Source organism: Choloepus didactylus, chromosome 17, assembly GCF_015220235.1.
Source record: "Choloepus didactylus isolate mChoDid1 chromosome 17, mChoDid1.pri, whole genome shotgun sequence".
Lineage (NCBI taxonomy): Eukaryota > Metazoa > Chordata > Mammalia > Pilosa > Megalonychidae > Choloepus > Choloepus didactylus.
The window spans coordinates 75,706,052-75,728,521 of record NC_051323.1 but is presented as its reverse complement, the minus strand read 5'-3'; the positions used below and the strand labels follow the sequence as shown (position 1 = coordinate 75,728,521).

Here is a 22,470-nt window from a genome sequence, read left to right as displayed (position 1 = left end):
CACAGGGGGTGTCAAGGCCATCCATTCTGCTTTGGGGGACCCTGACAGATGACGCTGCTAGCTCTGCCGGAGCTGCTGCCGTCTGAGATGTCTGCAGCCCAGCCCTCACCCGCCCCTCCTCCACGGGGCAGCCCTGCAGCACCCCTGGGCTCCTCTTTCCCAGCACATCTCTTGCCCATCTGTTTCCTTTTGGGAACCTGAAAAGAGGATTTGAAGATAATTAGTGTCTGTTAGTGCTTAAACTGGGAGGATTTGTGAAGTAAGGAACTGTGGATCATACATGTTTCTTCATATAAATGGAAAAACAGAGAAGACTGGGCTAGGAGTAGGGTCTGGCTGGGTGGGGACCAAAGCGGGTGAGGAGGAGGACGGAAACCAGAGCCCCCAGGGCCCTAGAGGTGCAGGTGAGAGTTCTGAGGTTCCGTTTCGCGATGGGGCAGCTTCTCCAGGACGCAATATCCACTCCATCTGGTGCGGTGTCCTGGGAGGAAACACACAGATCCGGGAACTGAGGTGTGGATGTAGGAGTGACTCCACTTTCATCACTCCCAGTGACCCCACAACTCTGAGCTTTGGGGATTCAGGTTCCCAGAAAGGAAATGCTTCCTTTAGAGGAGACAGCAGAAGTCCCACCAAACATGAGTTTACAGCTGCCACCCAGGAACTGTGGGCCCCTCACACCGAGAGACCAGTGGGCAAAGAGTAGGAGTCCCCGTCCTGGCAGGGGTCCCAGCCCTGGTGGTCAGGACAGACAGGGCTGCAGTCCCGGGTGGGAGCACAGGGGGCTATCTGGCACCCGGCCACCCAGCTTTGGGTCCCTTCCCGGGCCCTGGCCCAGGGTCGCTAGTGACAGACAGTGCAGCAGCCTTGGCCTGGAAAGGACATGGGGACCAGGGGCTCAGCAGGTGAGCTGGGGGGAGGACCAGAAATGGAGAGTAAAAGGGGGAGATGATGGGGCTCGGTCGAGCCTCAAGGCCAGCTGCAGCAGTGGAGGCTGTGGCTCATCCCATTGTCCATCAGTCCCCCCAGAAAAGGAGGAGCTGCTCCCAGAACTACAAAGAAGTGGCTCCGAGTGCACCAGGGGTCGCGGAAACTGTGACCGACGGCTCCACCCTTAGCTGCTGGGGGCGCTGTTGGCTGACAGCCCCGCTTTCCAGCCCTCTTCAGGAATTGCCCCCAACGAAAGCTTCCTCCCCCGAGGCCAGACCCTCTCTGGGGCATCTGGGGACTGGCCGGCGCTCACCCCATGTCTAACGGCCACCCCAGCTGTGGACGTGTGGTTTTCTGTCCAGCAGTAACCATGGTGATGCGATGAATTACTCAAGACAAAAGTCAAGAGAGGCGAGAGTGAGAACAACTCAAGGGAGCGTGTCCTCCCAAGCAGTTCTCATTTCAGTTTTTATTGAGATTTTCGGGGTAGGGGGACTCAAGGCTGTTGAGGGAGGCAGGAGCGGAGGCAGGATGTTTTGACCTTTATGACACAAAGATCGACAGGCAAGTAGACAACAGATAAGCCTGGCCGTGGGAGTGGAATGGGCTGCGTGCAAGAGCATAGCACTGCAAAGCGAGACATTCTAGTTTACAATATTTTATCTACAGAATTCCCACACGGACCCCCTGAGCACCCTAAATACCCTGCATGCTGATCTCCAGGGAGCCCAGCCTGAGACCCACTGCATCATCGGGCTCAGTAGGGGATCCCCGTCCAGACCACAGGCACTGGTCCGGGCGCGGCTGCCTGCTGCCTGGCAGGGCTGGGGGCACTCCCTGCATGCCCTTCCCAGCTGTCCTTCTCTGGGGTCCCTCCGCAGGGGGACCTCTGCCCTCCCTCGTCACCTGCAGGTACCAGGTCCAGGACTGGCAACTACCGCCTCCAGTTTAGGGCCCTCGCAGGGAGTTGGGGAGTGCCTGTGACTTAGCAGCCATGTGTGGAAATCACTTCTTAGGTGGCTCACACCTGAGGATTTTCCCAGCAGGCCAATGGGCTCCTCCAAGTTGACGTCAGAGGCTGATATTCTTTGCCTTGGCCCCTTTCCCCCAGCACTTGAGGGGAGGTTATTTGACTCTGATGCAACCCCTGGGCCCCAACTGTTGGACCAAAGGGCAGACATGGGTGCCTTTTTGCTCCCTTCAAAATCTGTATGTGGTCCAAGGCCCTGCTCATGGGCTCAGTGTGGCCACCGTCTACAGTTGTTCACACACTGACTCAGCAGTCTGCACAATCGCTTTCTTCATAGCTGGTAGGTTCCCCTTAATCCACAGCCTGAGGACCATTCAAGAAAGCATTTGTTTCTGCCTCCGAGGCCTGAGGACTGCAGAGGAACCACAGGGCCCAAAACGCCTAGGCCACCTCCTCCAGGACCCCTGGGGAGAATACCTGTTCCAGCAGCCTCACCTCCACCTGTCGCCCCAGAGGGACAGCAGAGAGCCTGGGGCCCGGGAGTGACAAGAAGGCCACGACTCCCCACTGCTTCCTTCCTGCTCTGTGGCCGGGATGTCTCTGGTTTAGCTTCAGTGACTGCCACATCCTAGATCTGGCCAGGCCACCACGACGGGAAGAGGCACAGCAGGGGCAGCAGGGACCCAGTTCTGGGGCTGGGAGAGATCTCGGTGTCTGAGTTTGCCAGGGCTGCTATGACAAAATACCACATTCTGGTCGCCTTAAGCATCAGGAACTTGCTGTCTTGCGGTTTTGGAGGCTAGGAGTCCAAAATCGAGGCATCTGCAGGCCGTGTGTTCTCCGATGTCTACACTCTTCTGGTGCTGGCCCAGCCTCTGCTTCCATCACCTGCCATCCGTCTCCTGTCTCTTCCTTTGGCTTCTGCCCAATCATCTATGCCTCTGCCTGGATGTCTTCTGATTCTTCTGATAAGGACTCCAGTTGTGTTGGATGAAGCCCGCTCTGATGCTTTTGGGCCTCATCTAAATAAGATATTTGAAGATCCCATTTACAAACGAGTCTATACCCACACAGCAGAAGTTAGGACTTGAACACATCTGCATTATAAGGGATGTGATTCAACCCATCATGTTTAGGGTACAGAGATGCTCCATCATGAATGAGCAAGCAAGGCCCAACTACCAGGGTCTAGAGGTACTGCCCTCTAGTAACACAGCCCAGTGTGGGACAAGGGTCAGCTCTCACTGATAGTGGGGGTGACAGAAGCTATGTCTGAGAGTATGGGCCTGAAGGCTACCTAGGCAGGCCCATTTTAAATGCCTCCTTCCTTATAAACCTTTGGGGGAACACTTGACTCTTCCTTCTTGATGGTGAAGTTCATGTGTCAACTTGGCCAGGTTATGGTGTCCAGATGTTTGGTCAAGCAAGCACTGGCCTGACTGTTACTGTGAGGACATTTCATGGATTTAAATCACCAGTAAGTTGATTGCATCTATGGCTGATGACATCTACAATCAACTGAGGAGAAGGCCTTCGGCCATGAGAGAGGTCTCATCCAATCAGTCGAAGGCCTTCAAAGAAGTGATGATGGCAGCAGTCAGAAGGGAGAATTTCCATCTTGGCATCAGCCAGCTGCCCCTGGGGAGTTCATTGAAAACCTTCATCGGAGTTCCCAGCATTGAAAACCTTCATCAGAATTCCCAGGTAAATTCATCCATTCCCACAGTCACATGAGACAATGTTCATAAAAATCTCCTAATTTCCCTGGAGAACCCTTCCATGTGCAGGGAGCCCCACTAGGGGAACACTCATGGCCTCTCTCCATCCCTTTAGTTACCTGCCCCAGGGGAGATGGTAGACTGCTCTGATAGGTAAAGGGGGAGAGGCGGGGCACTAGTCATTTTACAGAACTTCACTTCTCAGGGTGCGGGAATCCCACTGTCGTTGCCAAGGTGGGCTCTGCTCTTCAGGGGTGCAGGGGAGCCTTCCCTGGCCGAGAGCTACCAGCACTGGGTGGGTTAGTGTGACCCCTTGTGAGGTTTGTATCAGTGGTTCTGCTGGCTTGAGTCTATCCTGTACCTCAGAAGAGCCATGTTCTTCTGACCCAGCCCTGGGGTACGGACTTACTGTGGCTGGGACCTTTTGATTAGGTCGTTTCCATGGAGATGTGGCCCACCCAATTGAGGGTGGGACCTTTTGATTAGATTGTTTCCATGGAGATGTGACCCTGCCCATTCAACGTGGGTCAATTCGTTTACTGGTGTCCTCTATGAGATGATAAAAGGCGGAGGCATTTTGAAGAGAACACAGAGATGCTTGGAGAGAAAATGCCCAGAGACATGTTGGAGACAGCCGTTGAAATCAGAGCCAACACAGACCCAGATGCTTGGAGATGCAGCCAGAAGGAAGTTTGGAGATGCTAAGCTAAGAGATGAAGCCCAGAGTTTGCCCTGGAGAAGCTAAGTGCGAACCCACACATGCCTAAGGAGAAGCCACTGGAATCAGAAGCACAGGTTATCATGGGAAAGCAAAGGACCCGGGAGCAAAGGACCAGGAGACACCAGCCACGTGACTTCTCAGCTGACAGGTTCCTCAGAGAAGGTGTCCTCTAGCTGATGCCTTAATTTGGACAGTTTCATGGCCTTAGAACTGTAAATTTGTGAACTAATAAACCCCCATTGTAAAAGCCAATCCATTTCTGGTATATTGTATTTCCAGCGGCTTTAGCAAACCAGAACAGTGGCATAAAGTTAATAGACCTAAATCCATGTCTTCCAAACCAGCCTCTCAGTCAACATTAGAGGGGATATTTTGGCCTCTGCCTGCCACTCCTCTGTTTTGTTTCTCAGGGCCCTCAAAGCGTTCCCAGAATAGCTCTCCTGACCCCTTCAATCCTGTCCTTTGAATTTCCATTGCATTTTTTAAATATGTTTCTCTAGTATGGCCTTTTATTATTTGGGTAACTATCTTATTTCCTTCCCTTAAGCTCATAAGATCTCAGAGAAGACATTCTGGAGACCAGATGGTGATGAATGCCCAACTGAGAGATGATGCTGTGAGCCATTGACTGTATGCTTCGGATGGATTGCATGGGGTTTGTGAATATATATCAATAAAACTGCATTAAAAAGAAATTGTATTTCTATACATTAGTAATGAACAATCAGAAAATGAAACAGAAAATTTCATCTGATAGCATTAAAAAGAATAAGATACTTAGGAATGAAATTAATAAAAGAAGTGCAAAACTGAAAATATAGAACACTGAAAACTATAAAACATTCAAAATAATTAAAGGAGCCATAAATAAATGGAAAGACCTTCTGTGTTCATGGATCAGAAAATTTAACATTGGTATTCCAGGAGGGGCCGGGCCCACCCACCTGATTGCTTGCTACCCCCCACCCCGGGGGTGTCCCCACTGCTCAAAACACCAACTCAGTGTCCTCCAAAGCCAGGCTCCCTCTCCCGCTTTCACGCCGTCGACGGCAGGCCCACCTCGTTTCACTGCATTTTGCTTTATTGCCTTTCTTACGAATTGAAGGTTTGTGGCAACCTGCGCCCAGAAGTCTACGGGCACCATTTTCCCAACAGCACATGTGTTCATCATGTCTGTGTGTCACATTTTAATGAAAGTGTGTACTTTGATTTTTAGACATAAGGCTACTACACACTCAATAAACCACAATATAGTGTAAATATAACTTTTATGTGCACTGGGAAACCAAAAAATGTGTGTGACTTGCTGCATGCGATGCCTGTTTTACTGCGGTGTTCCGGAACAGAGCCCGCGGTGCCTCCGGGGTGCGCCTGCACATCCTTCTCCCACCAGGGCCTCCCCGTGTTGCAAGGCCCAGGGGGAATCTCTCCTTCGTGAAGCCTTTCTTGACCCTCACAGTCCCACGGGCACCGAGGGCCCCTGGCGCTGCCGTCGGCTCCTCGCTGGTGGCTGGACGGCCCTGGAGGCTGGGCCCACCTGCTCCCGGCCCGCATCCTCCACCCAGCACCTGCCCGTGGACTTGGGGAATGAACGCTGCGTAAGAATGAACTAACGATGTACAAAACAAGACGGAGCCTTGGCAACATGACAGAAACAGGATGTGTTCATGGGCCTGAGTGTGGTGCTGGGGCGAGTGGGTGGGGAAGGCCGAGTGAGGGACACCAGCAGCTTTATTAGGACAGAACCCTGTGAGGTGTGCACCTAGGGGAACAACCTTGAGGACAGTACGCTGAGTGAAATAAACCAGAATCGAAAAGAAAAACATTATAATGCCTCGCTAATACGGACTAACTATAATGTGCAAACTCGGAGGATTGAGTCTGAGAGCACAGGTTATCGGGAAGGCTTATGGTGAAGGTTGCTAGATTATAAAGCTCTTAGCAGTCACATCTATTCATGAGTTGTAATGGTTATTTCTAAATTCTGAGATGCTGAGCTGGTCAGTCCCCATAACTTCTGTATCTGTGTGACACCTGAGACTCAGAGCCAGAGCCCAGCAGCTATGACTGTCAGCATTACCCCACACAGCAACTGTTAAAAAGAAGCTGAAAAAGAGATCAGACTTTGATTAGAGCTATGAACTAAATGTACTTGTTAGGACTAAAGTAAAGGACGATATTGAGGGTGTTTTAAAACTTCAACTTCTGTGTTAGGCCCAAGGAAGAGATGTTTATTAGGTGCGAAATCTATATTTTTTGTAACACACTATATAATTTAACTTCTATGGTCAGTTTATTCAAACAATATAATTACATGGAACGCTGAATAGAGAGTGAAACCTAGTTGGTTTGTACAAGTTAGTGTGAAGCCCCCAAACATCCCAGAGTAATTTGGGCATAGAATAAAAATATATTTGCAAAGCCCCCTTGAGGGAACGGGGTGGGGGGGATGTGGAAATATTAAACTTCTCCACTTGGGGAGTTACTGATACTCTCAGAAGCACTGGGGACTACCAGTTTAGAAGACTGAGCCCTTGATCTTGAGGCTTGCCCTTATGAAGCTTGTTACTGCAAAGGAGAGGCTAAGCCCACTTAAAATAGTGCCTAAGAGTCTCCCCCAGAGAACCTCTTTTGTTGCTCACATGTGGCCTCTCTCTCTAAGCCCACAGGTGAACTCACTGCCTTCCCCGCTACATGGGACATGACTCCCAGGGGTGTAAATCTCCCTGGCAATGTGGGACATGACTTGCAGGAATGATCTTGAACCTGGCATTGTAGGATTGTAACGCCTTCTTGACCAAAGGGGGGAACAGAAATGAAACAAAATAAAGTTTCAGTGGCTGAGACTTCAAATAGGGTTGAGAAATCACTCTGGAGGTTATTCTTATGTATTACGTAGATAACCCTTTTTAGTTTTTTAGTGTATTGGAATAGCTAGAAGGAAATACCTGAAACTGTTGAACTGCAACCCAGTAGCCTTTATTCTTGAAAACAACTGTGTAACTATATAGCTTACACTGTGTGACTGTGTGATTGTGAAACTTTGTGGCTCCCACTCCCTTTATACAGTGTATGGACAGAAGAATAGAAAAGTGAGGTCAAAAAGTAAATGAATAATAGGGAGGGATGGGGGATGGGATGTTTTGGGTGTTCTTTTTCACTTTAATTTTATTTTTATTCTTTTTTTGTGTAGTAATGAAAATGTTCAAAAATTGATTGTGATATTTTAATGACGGTGAATTCAAAGGTATGGTAATGGATGGAAGTGACGACTGTTAAACTTAGATCCTCCAGAGACCTCCTGTGCCAGCTAAGTCCCAAAACCCAGAGGTAACAGCCTCTTCAAGAACATCAACCAGATGTGTCCCCTTTTCCCATAATGTCAACACCTTTTCCACATGAACAGGTCAGGGTGGTCCCTGCCTAGACATTCCTGAAGATCGGGAAAGTGATTAAACTAGGGGGAGGGGTAGCAACAGACAAGATGGAATTTAGCCAAGGATTATGAATACTGAATCTTTATATAATTTGCTTTTTCATAGTTGCTAGGGTATTAGGATAGAAAGAAAGAATTGAAATAATGGGACTGTAACCCATAAAATCCTTTGAAATTTGTTCTATAGCTACTTGTTAAATTGCCGTTTGAAAGCCATGTCTTTCTGTATATATATTTCACAATAAGGAAATAACCTGAAACTGTGGAATTGTAACCTATATTCTTTAAAATGTGCTAACTACTTGTTAAATTGTACTTGGAAAGTTTTCACTTTTATGTTTTTATATAAAAAAAAAAAAAATAATCAAAACAACCAAATGCAATACATGGTGAGACTGTGTTTCTTGGTTCAATCGAGCCAACTCCAAAATGGGTTGGTAGTTAGATCAAAGAAGGAATTACTGTTAATTTTTTAGATGTAATAACCATATGGTGGTTATGTATGAAAGCGTCCTCATCTTTTAGAAATAATTACTAAAAATTTTATAAGTTAAATGTCATGATTTCTGTAACTTTAAAAAATACCTCATAAAAAGGAAGCAAATATGACAGCTTGATAATAAAGCTAGGTGGTAGGCAAATGGGGGTTAATTATACCAGTTTGTACTTCTCTACATGTTTGAAATTTTTCATAATAAAAAGTTTGTTGTTGTTTAAAAAAAAAGTTGTGGTGACAAATGCACAACTATATGATGGAACTGTGACAACTGATCATACACTGTGGATGACTGTATGGTTTGTGAATATAGCTCAATAAAATTGAATTAAAACAAAAACAAAACCAAAACCAAAAGACCCCACCCGCCACCTCAAGGTCGTTCTAGCAGGAAACTCTGCTGGTGGAGTAGAAGCGAGGGTGGGAGAGGTGGGCTTGGGGCTAGGTCTAGCCGGACTTCATGGGGCTCTTTGTCCTGGACGGAAGGACAAGGAAACTTCCAAACCCTCTGGGCCCCGTTCTGACACCTGGGCACCCCTTAAAGAAAGCTGGGAGCGCAGCTGCCTCGGAAAGTTCTTTCATTACCAAACGCCTGAGACCCACGCTGGCTGAGGGGCCTCACCGCCCACCTGCGCTGTTGGCCCACCTGGCTGAGCCGCAGCGGGACCTTCCCTGAGGAAGCTCCTCCCCCTGCCCCACCCCTGACCCCGCAACTGTGTGGGGTTCCCCACAGTGGGGAAAGGGCCCCTTAAGCCTCAATCCAGTGCCCTAGGAGCCCTAGAGAGCCTTCCCTTCAGGAGGACCCCACACCCCTAAAATGCCACAGCCCCCAAAACTGTGAGGGACAAGGAAAGATTCTCGGCAACGGGAGAACTCTCACATGCGAGGTTTCTTCGTTCCTCTGGGTCTCCCTGTCACCCGAGTGGCCGAGAGTGGACCCCTGTGGGCGAGCTGTCGGCTGGCGGAGGCTCCAGATGCCACAGGAAAGCCGCCCGCCCCGTGGATCCCCCTCTGCCTGTCCTCACACTCCAGCTGCCAGGGCTCCCCCGAGCCCCTCTAGGCCGGCCTGGTGGGCTCCCCAACTCCAACCCCCAGTGGAGACGCAGGTCTGGGGGTCACAGCAACTGCCCCTCTTCCCAAGGCCCCCCTCAGGTTCCTCCCACAGCCTTCACTCTCTCGGCCCCCCTCAGGCCATCACCGGTCACTAAAGTGACCCCGGGCCCTCCCTTCCCTTCCCAGGCTCCTCTCTCCCTCCTGTCCCCCCGACTGCCCTCTGGCCTCCCCTAGCCCCAAATCCTCTCCGCCATCAGGGTCAGGCTCCAGCAGCCTCTCCCACGAAGCCGCCTCTGGCCCCTCAAGTCAGAACCAGCCTCCTTACCAGCCTCCCCTCCCGGCCTCACAGCGCCGTGTCCACACGGCCTTCCTGTGGACGGAGGGGACCGTCCGCCTCCCTGGCCGCCATGGTGCTTCTCTCTCGGGCCGGCTGTGCGGGTGTATCCAAGGGGCCCTTGTGAAGGCCTGCGCTGAAGCGACAGAACACACCCCCGGCTCCCCGGAAGGAGGCCCCACCTCCTCCCAGGAATAATAAGACACCTAAAGGGGACGCCCCCAACAGGAGCCCAGACACCCACTTGGGGCTCAGTGTTGGGTGAATGGAGAGGGGAGTGGAGACAGGGCGGGGGCCGTGGAGGCCTGACCCTCCCGGTCCGTGTGTGTCCCCCGGTGGCAGCGGGTGGGCTCGCCTGTGCCACGTCCTGCTCCCCGCCGGGCCCGGGGTTGGTGGGAGGACTGACGGGCAGGAACGCACAGGCCCTTCTCTCTTTTTTAATTACAAGCCTCATCAATTTCTCCTGCCTTTCTAAGGGGAAAGAAACAAACCAATCAGGAAAACCGTGACGGAAAAAAGACGGGAAGCCATTGGCATTTACATTCTTATTTGTGGTTTCTGGCTTTTTGTTTTCTGTTAAAATTTTTTTCCTAGAAAAAAAAAAAACAACCAAGGACATTTATATGACAAACCATTGGTGTCAGGATGGCAGGGAAAGGGGGAAAGACAGCCCAGAGGCCTGGGAAGCTGATAAAAAGTGGGCTCGGAACCCCGTGAACCCCGTGGTCAGGGCAGGGTCAGGCGCGTGTGGACTCGGTGTCTGGCTCCTGCCAGTGACAGACTCGTCCCTCACTGCGAGACGTGGCTCCCGGCAGCTCTGCCCGCTCGGGCATGGCGTCTCTCCTGCCTGGGAGGGGCCTGCGGACACCTGAGTGCCAGGGAGCCGGCCACTCACACAGATCGGCTTTCACCACCCACACGGGCCCGTCCTTCCGGCTGAAGGAATTACATGACATCCCTCGCCAGCCCCGGCCAGCAGCAGCGTCCATTCCCCAGCCCTGTGGCACCTCAGGGTAGGAGGAGACGGGATCTCACTCCCTTCCACTCACCACCGGGTGCCAATTCCAAGGAAGCTAGTAATTTAGTGAGGCCACCTGAAACCACCCAGAAAGTCTCTCCAGTTTTGCCCACATTATGCCCAGATCTCAGGGCAGAAAATTCAGCCAGCCCCATAGCCACACAGGGCCCCCGGGGTAGCTGCAGTGGGGGGCAGGCAGGGAAGCCCCATAACCCCTGTGGGTCCAGAGCACACTTGGGAAGGGGGACGGGGCCTGCGGTGAGAGGTAGCCCTGTCAGCCAGGGTTCCTATGTGGAAAGTGGGGCCTCCTGGCCACTGTGGCCCCTGTTCCGGCTCGGAGGCCAGGCTGCATCTCAGAGCAGCAGTCCCGAGCAGCCCCACACTGGCCGCCACCGGCCAGGCCAACGGTCCTGTGCTCAGGGGCAAAGGGAGGGCCTGGGAGGCCCGGAGGGAGGGCAGGGCAGGGGCTGCGTTCTGCTTCGAGAGGGTCACGGAGGGGCACCAGGGCCTGGACGAGCCAAGGCCCCGGAGATGGCAGTGCCCAAGGGGACAGGTGGACTCTGGAAAACCACTGCAGCCTGTCCCTGGTTGAGGGGAGAGCGTGGCTGCTGGGGCTTGGTTTTGTTTTCTCCTGTTAAAACCACCCACAGTCTAAAGGTGAAGGGGCTGTGGGGATTACACCCCTTCGTCTGATCCTTGGGGCGCCAGGAGGCCTTGGCCTCCTGCCAGTGCTGCTCGCTGGCAGACTCCAGGCACACGAAGCACGGGCAGGGTGTGCACAGCAGCTGCTCTGCTTCCCCCGGAAGCCGATCGCACGCGACAGGAGTCTGAAGGCTAGTGTAGAGCGCGCCCCGGAGCGGCGGCCAGTGCTGTCACGGGTGGTCAGGAGCAAGCCCACGGGTGCCCTTCCTTTCCCCTTGGGTCCCGCTGCCCGGGGGCCCCCAGGAGAGTCCCAGCCCCAAAGACCTGGGCAGCACGGGGAGAGGGTGCCTGGCCACCCCAGGTGGGTGACACCATGACTGTGCTGGGAGAGGCAGGTGACGAGAGGGGAAGCGACGTGTTAGATAAAACCTAGGGGCCGGGCTCCGCGCGTGGGGTGTGTGGAGGGCCTGAAGGCAGGGGCCCTCCTGGGGAGGGCGGGGAAGACGCTCAGGATGCGGAGGGAGGCCTGCTGGGGGGCAGCGCCCGCGGGGTGGGGTGCTGCAGAGCTGGGGAGGGGCTGAGGACGGGGCCCCAGGGGCTGGCATCAGGGGGTGTAGGCGGGCGGAGGCTGGAACTGGTTGATGACCTCGTAGCCCACCGGGTCCGGCTCGTTCTCCTCCATCTCGGAGAGCAGCTCCAGCGCCTGCTCCTCCTCCTCCGAGGGGTAGTGGCGCAAGAGGTTGGCCGCCGTCGCCAGGATCGAGGCCCCCCCAGCGCCCGCCACCAGGTAGAAGCTGACGGCGAAGGTGACGTAGACCTGGGAGCCGTGGTACTTCTTGTGCTGCTGCTGCTGGGCCAGGATGAGCTCAGACGCCCAGTAGGAGAAGCCGATGACGGTGGCACACTGCAGGACTGGGGGGCACGGGGCGGGTTGGCAGCCCCCGCGGTGCGGAGAGGACCTGCCCGGCCCCGGCCCCTGCAGAGGGGGCCTTTGGGGCTGCAGGGGGACAGCCTGACTCCCTCTGGCAGGATCCCAGGGATCTGGGATTGGGGTGCTGGCTACTAAGGCCACTGGGTGCCACTGTTGGGTGCTTGAAAGGACCAGGAAAGGTCGGCTGGGAGCTGCCGTTGGCACCACTGCAAGTCACACCAACGCCCCTGCCCGTCACGGAGGAGTGCCACGTACGTGCAGAGAAGGCTGCTCTGCCGAAAAGCAGGCATGGGGAGAGCCTGGGGAGGCCACGCACCCTGAGGAGTGGCCGGCAGCACCTGCGCCTTCCTTGCTTGTTTTGGGGCCCAGGAACCCCGCGGAGCTGCAAACCCCTTTTAGACCCATGCGACCCCCACGGCATCCTGCCATTCCCTCCCTGCAGCTGGGCCGAGGGGTGCGTGTCCGGCCAGTGCCCCTGGCTGGAGCTCTGCTGGGAGCCAGAGTTGAGGGGAGTCGGGGAGCAGCACCCGCCACGCCACCTGGCACGCACCCCCCCACCCCCCCAGTTACCTGTGAGGATGTGGGCGAAGGCGTAGCGGCGGGTGATCTTCAGGGCTGGGTGCTTGGGCCCGAAGACGTCCAGGAGGAACGCGGAGAGGCTGCACAGGATGCCCAGGAAGCAGAAGGCGGCAATCACCCGCAGCAGCAGCACCGTCTGGGGGTTCATGCAGAAGTCTGGGGAGTGGGGGGCAGATCCACAAGCCCGAGTGACTCACTGGGTGCCGGGGAGGCCGGGGGTGGCTGGGGCGGCCCCTCTCCCCAGCTGGCCTGGGCCGCCCTGCTCCCCTCCCGGCGGGTCAGTCGCCTTGCTTGTCCCACCCCAGAGCCCGGCAGCGTCACCTGCAGCGAGAGCCCCTTCCGTGACCTCTGAGCGGAGGTTCTCAGAACGGCTAAGCCCGGAGGCACCTAACGTCCGTCTCCACTGTGTCACTCACTTGTTCCCTTTTTGTCCCCAAAGAGAAGTTGAAGCAGTTTAGAGAAACCCGTAACTATAATACCACGTAAGTTAGGAAGGACGGCAGGCTGCACTTTCAGGGTTATTTTTGCTCCCTCTCTGAACCCCACCAAAACAACAAAAAAGAAGTTCGATGAAAGGCATAAACCCACCCAAAAGGAAGGAGATGGGCAAAACAGAGCTCTGGAGACTGGAAGTGAAGGGGTGGGTGGACCGGACCTGCAGGTGGGCTAGAGCTGAGCCGCGAGGCAGCGTGGGAAGAGCTAAGACCCAACCAGAGCCACACGCCAAAGCCCAGAAGGCCCCGAAACAGACGGCACCAGGAGCCTGCCAAAGCGGGGGCTCAGCCACTGGGGCACATGTGCCACCACCACGGGGCATCAGCCAGGAGAGAGGCGCCCAGGGTCCTGGTGGAGGGAGAGCGGGGTGGCAACCAGAGCCATCGGTGGCTCCTTCTAGCATTTAACCCCACTTTTCCTTTCTGGAATTTTAACTAGACAAATGTGGGCCGTCTCCTTCGAGGGCCGTGCACACCAGCAGCGCTCCCAGAAGCACACAGAATAAAGGCTGATCCGAAAAGCAGCCAGGCTGGGATGAAGTATTTTAAGTCCAACAACAGGAAGCAACAGGCCCTGACCTCCCTCCCTCATCTCCTGGCCACTGGCCAGCTCCACCTTTATTCAGGCCACGGGTCTCCACGTGACGTGGGCAAACCTGGCAAAGGCTGGCAAGACTCAGACCAAACAGGCTCCCTTCCCAAATCTCGACCTTGGATGGAGAGGGTGTGGGCAGGAGGTTTGGGAATTGCCCATTCTGGGCCCCCAGGATTCTCTTAGGTCTGGAGCAGGGCCCAGGAGTCTGGATTTTGACAAGCAGCCCAGGTAGGCCCCACGCAGGTGGCCGCAGCCCCCCCTCCACGAAACACTGGTTCAGACCTCAAAGGAGAGTCCAAAAACCCGGGGAGACCTCGGCCCAGGGCAGCAGACTCAAGCCAGCAGAGCCAGCAGCGCGGGGGCTCAGGGGGAGGGTGCCCCAGGTGGGGGTAAAAGCGGCCCTGGGCTGGTCACCCGGCCTCAGACTCAGCAGCCCCCGGTGGAGGCAGCAGGGCCCAGACGGGACCCCAGGTCTCAGCTGGTGTCAGGCGACCCACCAAGCTGCCCCAGTGCCGCCTGCCCGCTCTCCTGTCTGCTGCTGCCCACCGGCCCTGGGCGGTCACCTCCTGCAGGACGCTGGTCTGTGCCTTCGCTCCGCCAGCAAGCGCGACAGCCTTCGTTCACAGCCGCCCTGCAGTCCTGGCCGTACTGGGACTATCACCAACAAGCTCTCCGAGGTGGGTCTCCCTGGGGCCCTGGAGGCCCGGGGCAGTGACGGGGCTGACGATCCCACAGGCCACTGGCGTCACTTGCTGTGACCAGGCGCTCTGGCCGGTGCCCCGTTCCTGACACAGTCACTGAGGGTTAATTTAGCAGGTAACACACGGGGCTTCTGTCATGTAGGCTGGGCGGTGGGCACAAGGCCGCCCTTCTCTCACCACCTGGAAAACGCACGCTCTAAGCCCGACAGACAGCCGCTGGGATGCTTTCTGTGAACAAGGAGGACGAGCACGTGGCACGAACGCTCCAGAGAGGCCGCCCCACTTCTGGGTGTCCAGTGCCCACCGCCCCCAACCCTGCTGCTGTCAGCAGCCGCCCGCGCGTCCCTCCAGAACGGCCTCTGCGCGCAGGTACGTCGGCCGCACCCCATCCTCACTGTCGCCCGCAGTCCCGGCCCCGGCCCTGAGGAATCGGGGTCCCCAGGAGGGAAGTGCCTCCCTTGGGGTCGGTGAGGTGCAGAGTGAGACTCGGAGCCAGGGCCCAGCTCCGCACAGCCGGGGCCCCCGGGCACACGGTGTGACCCGTCAGGTCCTAAAGGGCTGCCTGGAACGGAGGACAAAGGCCCACATGGACGCGGGCGCAGCCGCCCCCAGAGCCGCCGAGCTCCTGCGGAGGGAAACCTCTCCCGGTGGACGGGGCCTGGGGCCGGGCCATTAGCACCGCCGCGGGGACTAAGCCCCGGGAGGCCCTCGGGAGCATGGGCCATGAGAGAGGCACGGGACTGGGGACAAATCCTAGACCCCCGGGCTGGTGCCCCTTGGGCAGGTCACCCCCTCCGCTTGGCCTCTGTCCTGATGGCAGACGACGGGGAGCCCTGGGCAGCAGCCCACGCTGGGCCCTCACCACTTGCCAGGCCCGCGGAGAGACGTCAGCCATAGCGTCAACTTCCTGCTACTGCAGGACGTGGGCCCCAGGGGGCTGATTCGGCTGGGCCAGGGCAGGGTCACCTTGGCAAGCCTTTCCTTATTATTCCAAGATGTCCTCAGTCACCCACACGGGCCAGAGGAAGAGCCTGTCAAAAGCCAGTCTAAGGATCTGCCCCGCTAGGGTGATGACGGAAGGAGAATTTTGACACAAACCCCCCCAGGTGTTGTTTCTACGTGTCTTTCTCAATCCAAAGCTCTGAGTGGCCTGTGGGTGACTGTCCCTTGGGGTGATGCTGATACAGCCCTGGAACCTGCTCGCAGCCACCAGGGGACCTCAGAGCACGGCAAGTTCCGGCAAGAGTTACCCCAGCTGGGCTGAGAGATGCACCTGGGGCCACCAGTGACCCTGGTACAGCAGGGAGGGCAGCAATCACCTGCTCCCTTACGGAGACCACTGAAGGAAACAAACCCCCGACACATGTATTTACTATTTTAATCGCAGAGAGAAATGGCACATGGGGAGGTCCTAAGTTCAAGCCGGAGGCGCAAGCTGCCACCCTCGGGTGGGACCGAGGCGCACATCCTGCCCCCGACTGGGCGCTGGCCTGTTTGTTCTGGCAACTCCCCTGCCTGTCTGCTCCAGTCACCGGGGAAGGCAGCAGCTGCTGTCGGAGGATCCCAAGGAGGTGACCTTGCCCAAGGTCACTGGTGAGTCACGGGCTGGATTTGTTTTGAGGCCCAGGCTCCTCCCTCCACCTGCCCGTGTCTAACCCCCACCTGACCCCAGGCTGCAGGCGGAGGTGTAAGTGGCTTCTGACCAACGCCTCTTCCCGTCTTCTCTCCCCTCCCCTCCTGGGCACTTCCTGGAAGGGGGCGAGGACACCCGACTGCCCCACAGTCCCCCGGCTCTGCCCCTGGGTGGGCTCCTGACACAGGGCTCCAAAGGGGCCCTACGTGCCTGGCCGTGTCACCACCAGCACCCCGGGGTCCTCAACAAAACTGCCCTGGACGAGCCGGCCTCCCTTGGCATCACCGGCCCGCGGGCACGTGATCCCCGTGATTCACTGACTCCAAATCCCAAACTTCCTCATTCCCCAAAGCTGCTTCCTGAGGCCTCCGTCAGGGCTGCCCTTGCTGGCCACACCCGCGCAGAGAGGGACGCTGGCTTTGGGCCATGGGACGTCTGTGAGCCCCGTGCCCCCCATGCTGGCCTGGCTGTGAGAGTGGGGTGGGAGGCAGCCCCTGGGGCAATGTCTCCCGGGCTGGCCTGCGCGGGCCAGAGCCTCCGAGGGGCTGGGGCCGAGGGCCTTTGTCTCGGGGCCACCAACTCGAGCCCAAACATGGGGGCAACGAGGGATAAAGAACTCAGCTGGAATGAGGAAATGAGAAGCCTCCGGCGGCTCTCCCAAAGGAAAAGGAAACCCAGAGCCTTCTGGGGGCACGAAGGTGCGGCGGTGAGAGAGCGGACTCGAGTTGGACGCTGCTCCTACCAGCTGTGCCCAAGCAAGCTGCCCGAGCCCCTGAGCCCCGGTCCCTGCTGAGGTGGGGACAGTGACTGCACCTGCAAAATCAAGAGGCTTGGGAACAACCGAAGCCTGGCCTGGGACGCGTGTGGCCCGAGGCCCGGCACTCCGGCAGAGGCCGCGCAGGGGGAGGCACACCGGCCCTGCACTCCCCACGTCCCTGCCGAGACTGGCAGTGCCCCAGGCGCCCATGCCAGGAGATGAGTTAGGTCCTGGGGGTCAGCGCATCCGGCCCCCAGACCCAGCAGGTACAGACAAAGGCAGAGAAACCCCCAGGGCCCCTCAGAGCCTTGCTTCCTCCGTGATGGCCCTGGGGGCACTGCTGCCAAGTTGCCCACCAGTGGGCATCGGGCGCCACGGGGACACCACAGGCCAGCAGGCAGGGACACCCGCAGGTGAGACCCCCAAGCTCTAGGGCAAGCATGACACAAAGAGTAAGGCAGCATGCTGTACAGGAGACAAATCTAGCCACCATGATTTCTTAGAAAAGGTAAATACGCATTTGAAAAAGGAGAACCTGCCAAAATTCGTTTTTATGTTTAAAATGTCTTTGACAATTGACAAGACCAAAGCAGAATAACCATGAGATCAGTCCTTACAACAGATGCAACTAAATAAAGGAAACAAAAACATAAACGAGAGCATCTTGTACACTGGAGGCGACGGATGGGAGGCAGTCTTGGCTGTGGGGCCTGGGGAGCCTCCTGTACCTCAAAAGAAGGATGTGCGGTTGGGGCACAGCTCCCTCCTGCACGGGGTGCTAGGCAGGGGGCAGCTGTGCCCCCAGGAAGGCGGGTGTGGGGGACGTCATGCCCGACGGGCTTTGGGCACTCAGCTACGGGCCAGAGCAACCACCGCGCATCACGAGCCGCGTCACAGGCGCGACTTCAGTCTCCGAACCAAGCCAGAAAAGGTTACCATCACCGCGGGACCTGGACACACACCAGAAGCCCTCACCCTGTTCTCCACAAAACCAGCCCAAAGCCTCAAAACCCCGAGACGCAAATGCTCAGACAGACAATGCTGGCTCCGAGGAAGCGGCTTTCCAGGCGGGACCCGTGGAAGTGACATACATGATCTTTCACCAAATCCTTGTCCTTGAATCCCTAGAAGAGACTACGCAAGGATTTCCAACATGCGGCCTGCAGCACACCCAGGGAGTGACCGGAGGAAAATATGAAGACCTTTGAGGACAGTTCAGAAGACCTCAGGCGGGTGCCCCGAGGACGATGGCAGAGTGAGATGCCTCAGGGCTCCGACCCCACAGAAGCTTTGGACAGCTGGCAAGAACTGGCAGAAACATTCTCCCGGAAGCTCTAGGAAACACTGAAGGGACTGCAGTAACCGGCGTACATGGAATCCAGAAAAGGGCTCCGCACAAGCAGCAGGACCCCCGGGCGCCCTGGCTGGCCCTCCCCACACCCCTCGCCCGCTCACTGGGGTCCTGGTCCCGGTTCTGGAGGGAGCAGGGAACACTCGTGCACACACTGGGAGCTGGTAGGTCTGGGCCAATCTGCCCGGGGGTGGCCTGAGTGGCTCGCTGTCCAGAACCCACCGTCACCAAGCCCTCCTGCGGGACACTGCAAGACAGCAGGCAAGTCCTGCCTCCTGGGGCGAGGGACTGCTGGCTGCAGGACCCAGTGCAGAGCCCGGGACCCTAGGGAAGAGGGGACACGTGGAACCATGTAAACAGGGGAGCTCCTAGGGCCACACGTGCACACCCCAGACAAGACGCATGCACAGAAAGGCCCAGGGAGTCCCACGCTTCGGCCTGGAGCTCTTGTCTAAACTCAGTGTACAGGTGAGCCCTGAAGCGGGGCACTCCCCAGGTTAACCTGCAAAGACTGGGAAGAGCGTGTTCTTTTTACCTTTTTTGTTGTTGTTAGCTCCTGGCATTCAAGGAAAGCCCTGTCCTAACACTAACTAGATAGAAACTTAAGGAACAGATGCCTCAGAGTCTAAATTCTAGCAACAACACATTAAAATACCAAAATGCCCAGGTTTCACCTAAAAGTTACAAAACATACCAAAAAAAACAGGATGTAATGGCCCAGGCAAAGGAGAAGATTAAAGCATTAGAAACCACCAGCGAGAAGGCTCAGACCTGGGATGTTCCAGACAAAGACTTTAATAAAATGATCTTAAGTATACTCAAAGAACTAAAGGGAAAAAAGGACAAAGAACTACAGGAAACCAGGAAAGTGACAGATGATATCAGCAGAAAGATGGAAATTATGAAAAGGAACCAAACAGAGCTGAAGACCACAGTAACAGAAATTTAAAGTTCCCTAGGGGGGTTCAAAAGCAGATTGGAGCTGGCAGAAGAAAGAATCAGAGAATTTGAAGATAAGACAATTGAAATCATTCAGTCTAATAGAAAAACAAAGAAAAGCGAACAGAGCCTGAGGAACCCGTGGGACATGATCAAGCGCACCAACACATGCATGGAGAGAGTCCCAGAAAGAGAAGAAAAAGAGAAAGGGGCAGAGAGCATATTCAAAGAAATAATGGCTGAAAATTTCCCAAATTTTCAAGATACACATCCGAGATGCTCAACAAACTCAAGACACAATAAACCCAAATAGACCCACACCGCGCCATGTTCTCATCAAACTGTCAAATGCCAAAGATAAAGGGAGAGAACCCTGAGCGCTGGAGGAGAGAAGCAGTGTGTGGCATACAAGGGATCCTCGGTAAGACTGAGGGCAGGTTTCTCACAGGAAGCCACGGAGGCAACGAGGCAGTGGGATGACATATTTAAAGCACTGAAAGCAAAAAACTGCCAACCAAGAATTCTGTAACTGGCAAAACCGTCCTTCAAAAATGAAGACGGTGATGAACGCATAACTATGTTATCAAACTGTGGACAGTTGATTGTATACCATGGATGATTGTATCGTGTGTGCATGTATTTCAATAAAACTTAATTTAATTAAAAAAAACGAAGAGATTAAAACATTCGCAGATAAACTAAAGCTGAGGGACTTTGCCACCACTAGACCAGCCCTACAAGAGATGCTAAAGGGCACTCGCAGGTGGAAAGGAAAGGAAAACACACAACAGGTCAAGATCACGTGAGGAAGTAAAGATCTCTGGTGAAGGGAATGACATGGGTAAATATAAACGCCAGTCTTTTTGGTTTTTAACTCCACTTTTTACTTATTACAGGATCTAAGAAGCCATGCATAAAATGTAATGCTAAACCAGTGGTTTTGGGCTCACAAGGCATGAACATGTAATTTGTGACAAGAACTACACAAAGGTGCAGGGAAGGGTTCCAGGAATGCAGTTTGTGTAGACTATAGAAGTTTATCAAACCAAACGAGACTGTTACATATTTAACATGTTAAATTTAAACCCCAGGGTAACTGTGAAGAAAATACTGCAGAACATGCAAGCTCACAGAGATGGCAACTAAAGGACAGGCTTCCAGGGGCGGGGAGGGGGAGTGGGGGGGAGGGGGGGCTAAGGTTTCTGTTCAAGGAACAGAGGAGGTTTAATAATGGAAGTTGTGACAGAACCACAACAGTGTAAATATAAGTAACCTTACAGGACTGTGTGCTTGGCAGTGGCTGAAGTGGGGAAGTGCGTGTTGCATTTATGTTTCCATGGGGAAAAAAAAGAGCAACTAAAGAGACCCTGACAACTAAAAACAATACAAGTTCCTGGGTGGGATCTAACAAGGGAGGAGGAAAGGCCCAAGAGGACATTACTGGGGCATATGAAAAGTAGGAACATAGACTGTAAGCTTCAAATAAATATTAAATTTCTAGAGCTTGGCAGCTGCACTTAAAGCAAAAATCCTTGTTTTTAAGAAATGTATAAAACAGTAAGTATAAGGTGTTCAAGGAGCATGATATTTACAACATATACCCAAGTATTCAGGAAACGGATTGCTAGACAGATGGATAGGTAGAGAAACGAATAGGTAGATGGAATGATACGGTAAAATGTTAAAATTGGTGGATCTGGGTACCTGGGGTGGGGTACCCAGAGGTATATTGGAGTTCTTGGTGCAAGGTTTCTATTATTTTTGTAAGCATCCTGTAAGTCTGAAAGAAGTACTTCAAAATGCAAAGTTAAAAAAAATGGGGAGAATTAGGAAAAAAAAAAAAAGACCTTGGGGGTGATAACAACGTTGCTGTCACAGAGCACTTTTCTGTGTTGAGATGGTCAACACCAGGCAGGACAGCCAGGCTGTACTCTCAGGGACTGGGCTCCCGGGCAGCCGTCTTGCAGGCCTTGACCTCCCCGTGTCCGGTAAAGAGAACCCCCTCTCCCTTCCATCTGCCCACCTGGCACCGAGCAGAGCCACCTCCCCTCAAACACACTGGCAACGGCTCCCACAGCCAAACGCCAACTGCTCTACTGAGGATGGCACCACAAAACGACACAGACTCCCCTTTTCTCTAATAACAACCCCGTCACCCTGGAACTCTAAGACATACCCCTCTCCATCAGCCTGGCCTCCAAAGCAGCCTCCTTAGAAGGGGTGCCTGGTGCCCTTGTCTTTTGTCCAGATCCAAGGCCCTTCCTCCGCAGCTTCCTAAAGTGCCAGCCCAGCAGTCCGGCTCGGCCTGGCGCGAGGGGCAGGTGCCCAGAGGAGTCACGCCGCCGCTCAGGGCACTCAGGGGGAGCGGAGCCCAGCAGAGCACCCGGCGGGCGGGACCGCCCCGCAGGAAGGGTCGCGCCGCCGCCCCCGCCCGGCGCCCTCACCTTTCAGCAGGTCCGGGTGCACGTAGCCCAGCACGTCGGAGACCCCCAGCTCCTGGCGCGAGCAGGTGCCGCCGTGGATGTGCAGCCAGGCGGGCTCGGCGAGCGCGGTGCACAGCGCGGTGATGGAGAGCGCGCCCGGAAGCGCCGAGGCCAGGCTCCGCTCCGGCTGCTTGGGCAGCGCGCTGCCCCCCGGGCTCCGCCGCCGGCGCCCGCCAGGCAGCCCTGCGCCTCCGGGGGCGTACATGCCCGGGGCCGGGGCCGGGGGACCCCGGAATAGGGCTGCGGGGCTGGGGGCCGCGGGCCGCGCAGACCGCGGGGGTGCGGGGGGCGCCGGGCCGGCTGCGGCGGGGAGACCCGAGGCCCCGCCGGGCTGCCGAGCGGGGAGGCCCGGGATGGGCCGCGGGCACCGGGCACCCGGGTCTGGGACGGCGCCCTGGGGTGCGGCCCTCCGCTCTCCGCCCCGCGCTCCTCACTCTTCCAGGCCTCGGGCCCGGGATGGCGCCGCGCTGCTCCGTCACAGCCCCTCAGCTGCCCCGCGCCGGGCGAGCCCAGGCCCCGACCCCGCAACGCCCGGACCGACCCGGGCCGGACCCGCTTCCGGCTTCCGCCCCCTCCGCCCCGCCCCCGGCGCCCCGCCCCGGCCCCCGCGCGCGTCACAGCGCGGGCGCGCCGCTGGCTCGCTGCGCACGGCCTCATGGGACTGGTAGTTCGGAGCCGGCCCGCGGCGC

The 22,470-nt window shown here is 55.9% G+C and overlaps 1 protein-coding gene across 1 annotated transcript; it reads right to left on the bottom strand.

Moving 5' to 3' along the window:
- Window positions 1-10,720: 10,720 nt before the first annotated feature.
- TMEM127 (transmembrane protein 127) lies at window positions 10,721-22,360 on the bottom strand. Its single transcript, XM_037807539.1, has 3 exons — window positions 21,743-22,360; window positions 12,820-12,984; window positions 10,721-12,230 (listed from the first exon to the last, which is right to left on the bottom strand). The coding sequence occupies exons 1-3, from the start codon at window positions 21,984-21,986 to the stop codon at window positions 11,923-11,925; spliced, it is 717 nt and encodes a 238-aa protein (XP_037663467.1). The 5' UTR covers window positions 21,987-22,360; the 3' UTR covers window positions 10,721-11,922.
- Window positions 22,361-22,470: the final 110 nt, after the last annotated feature.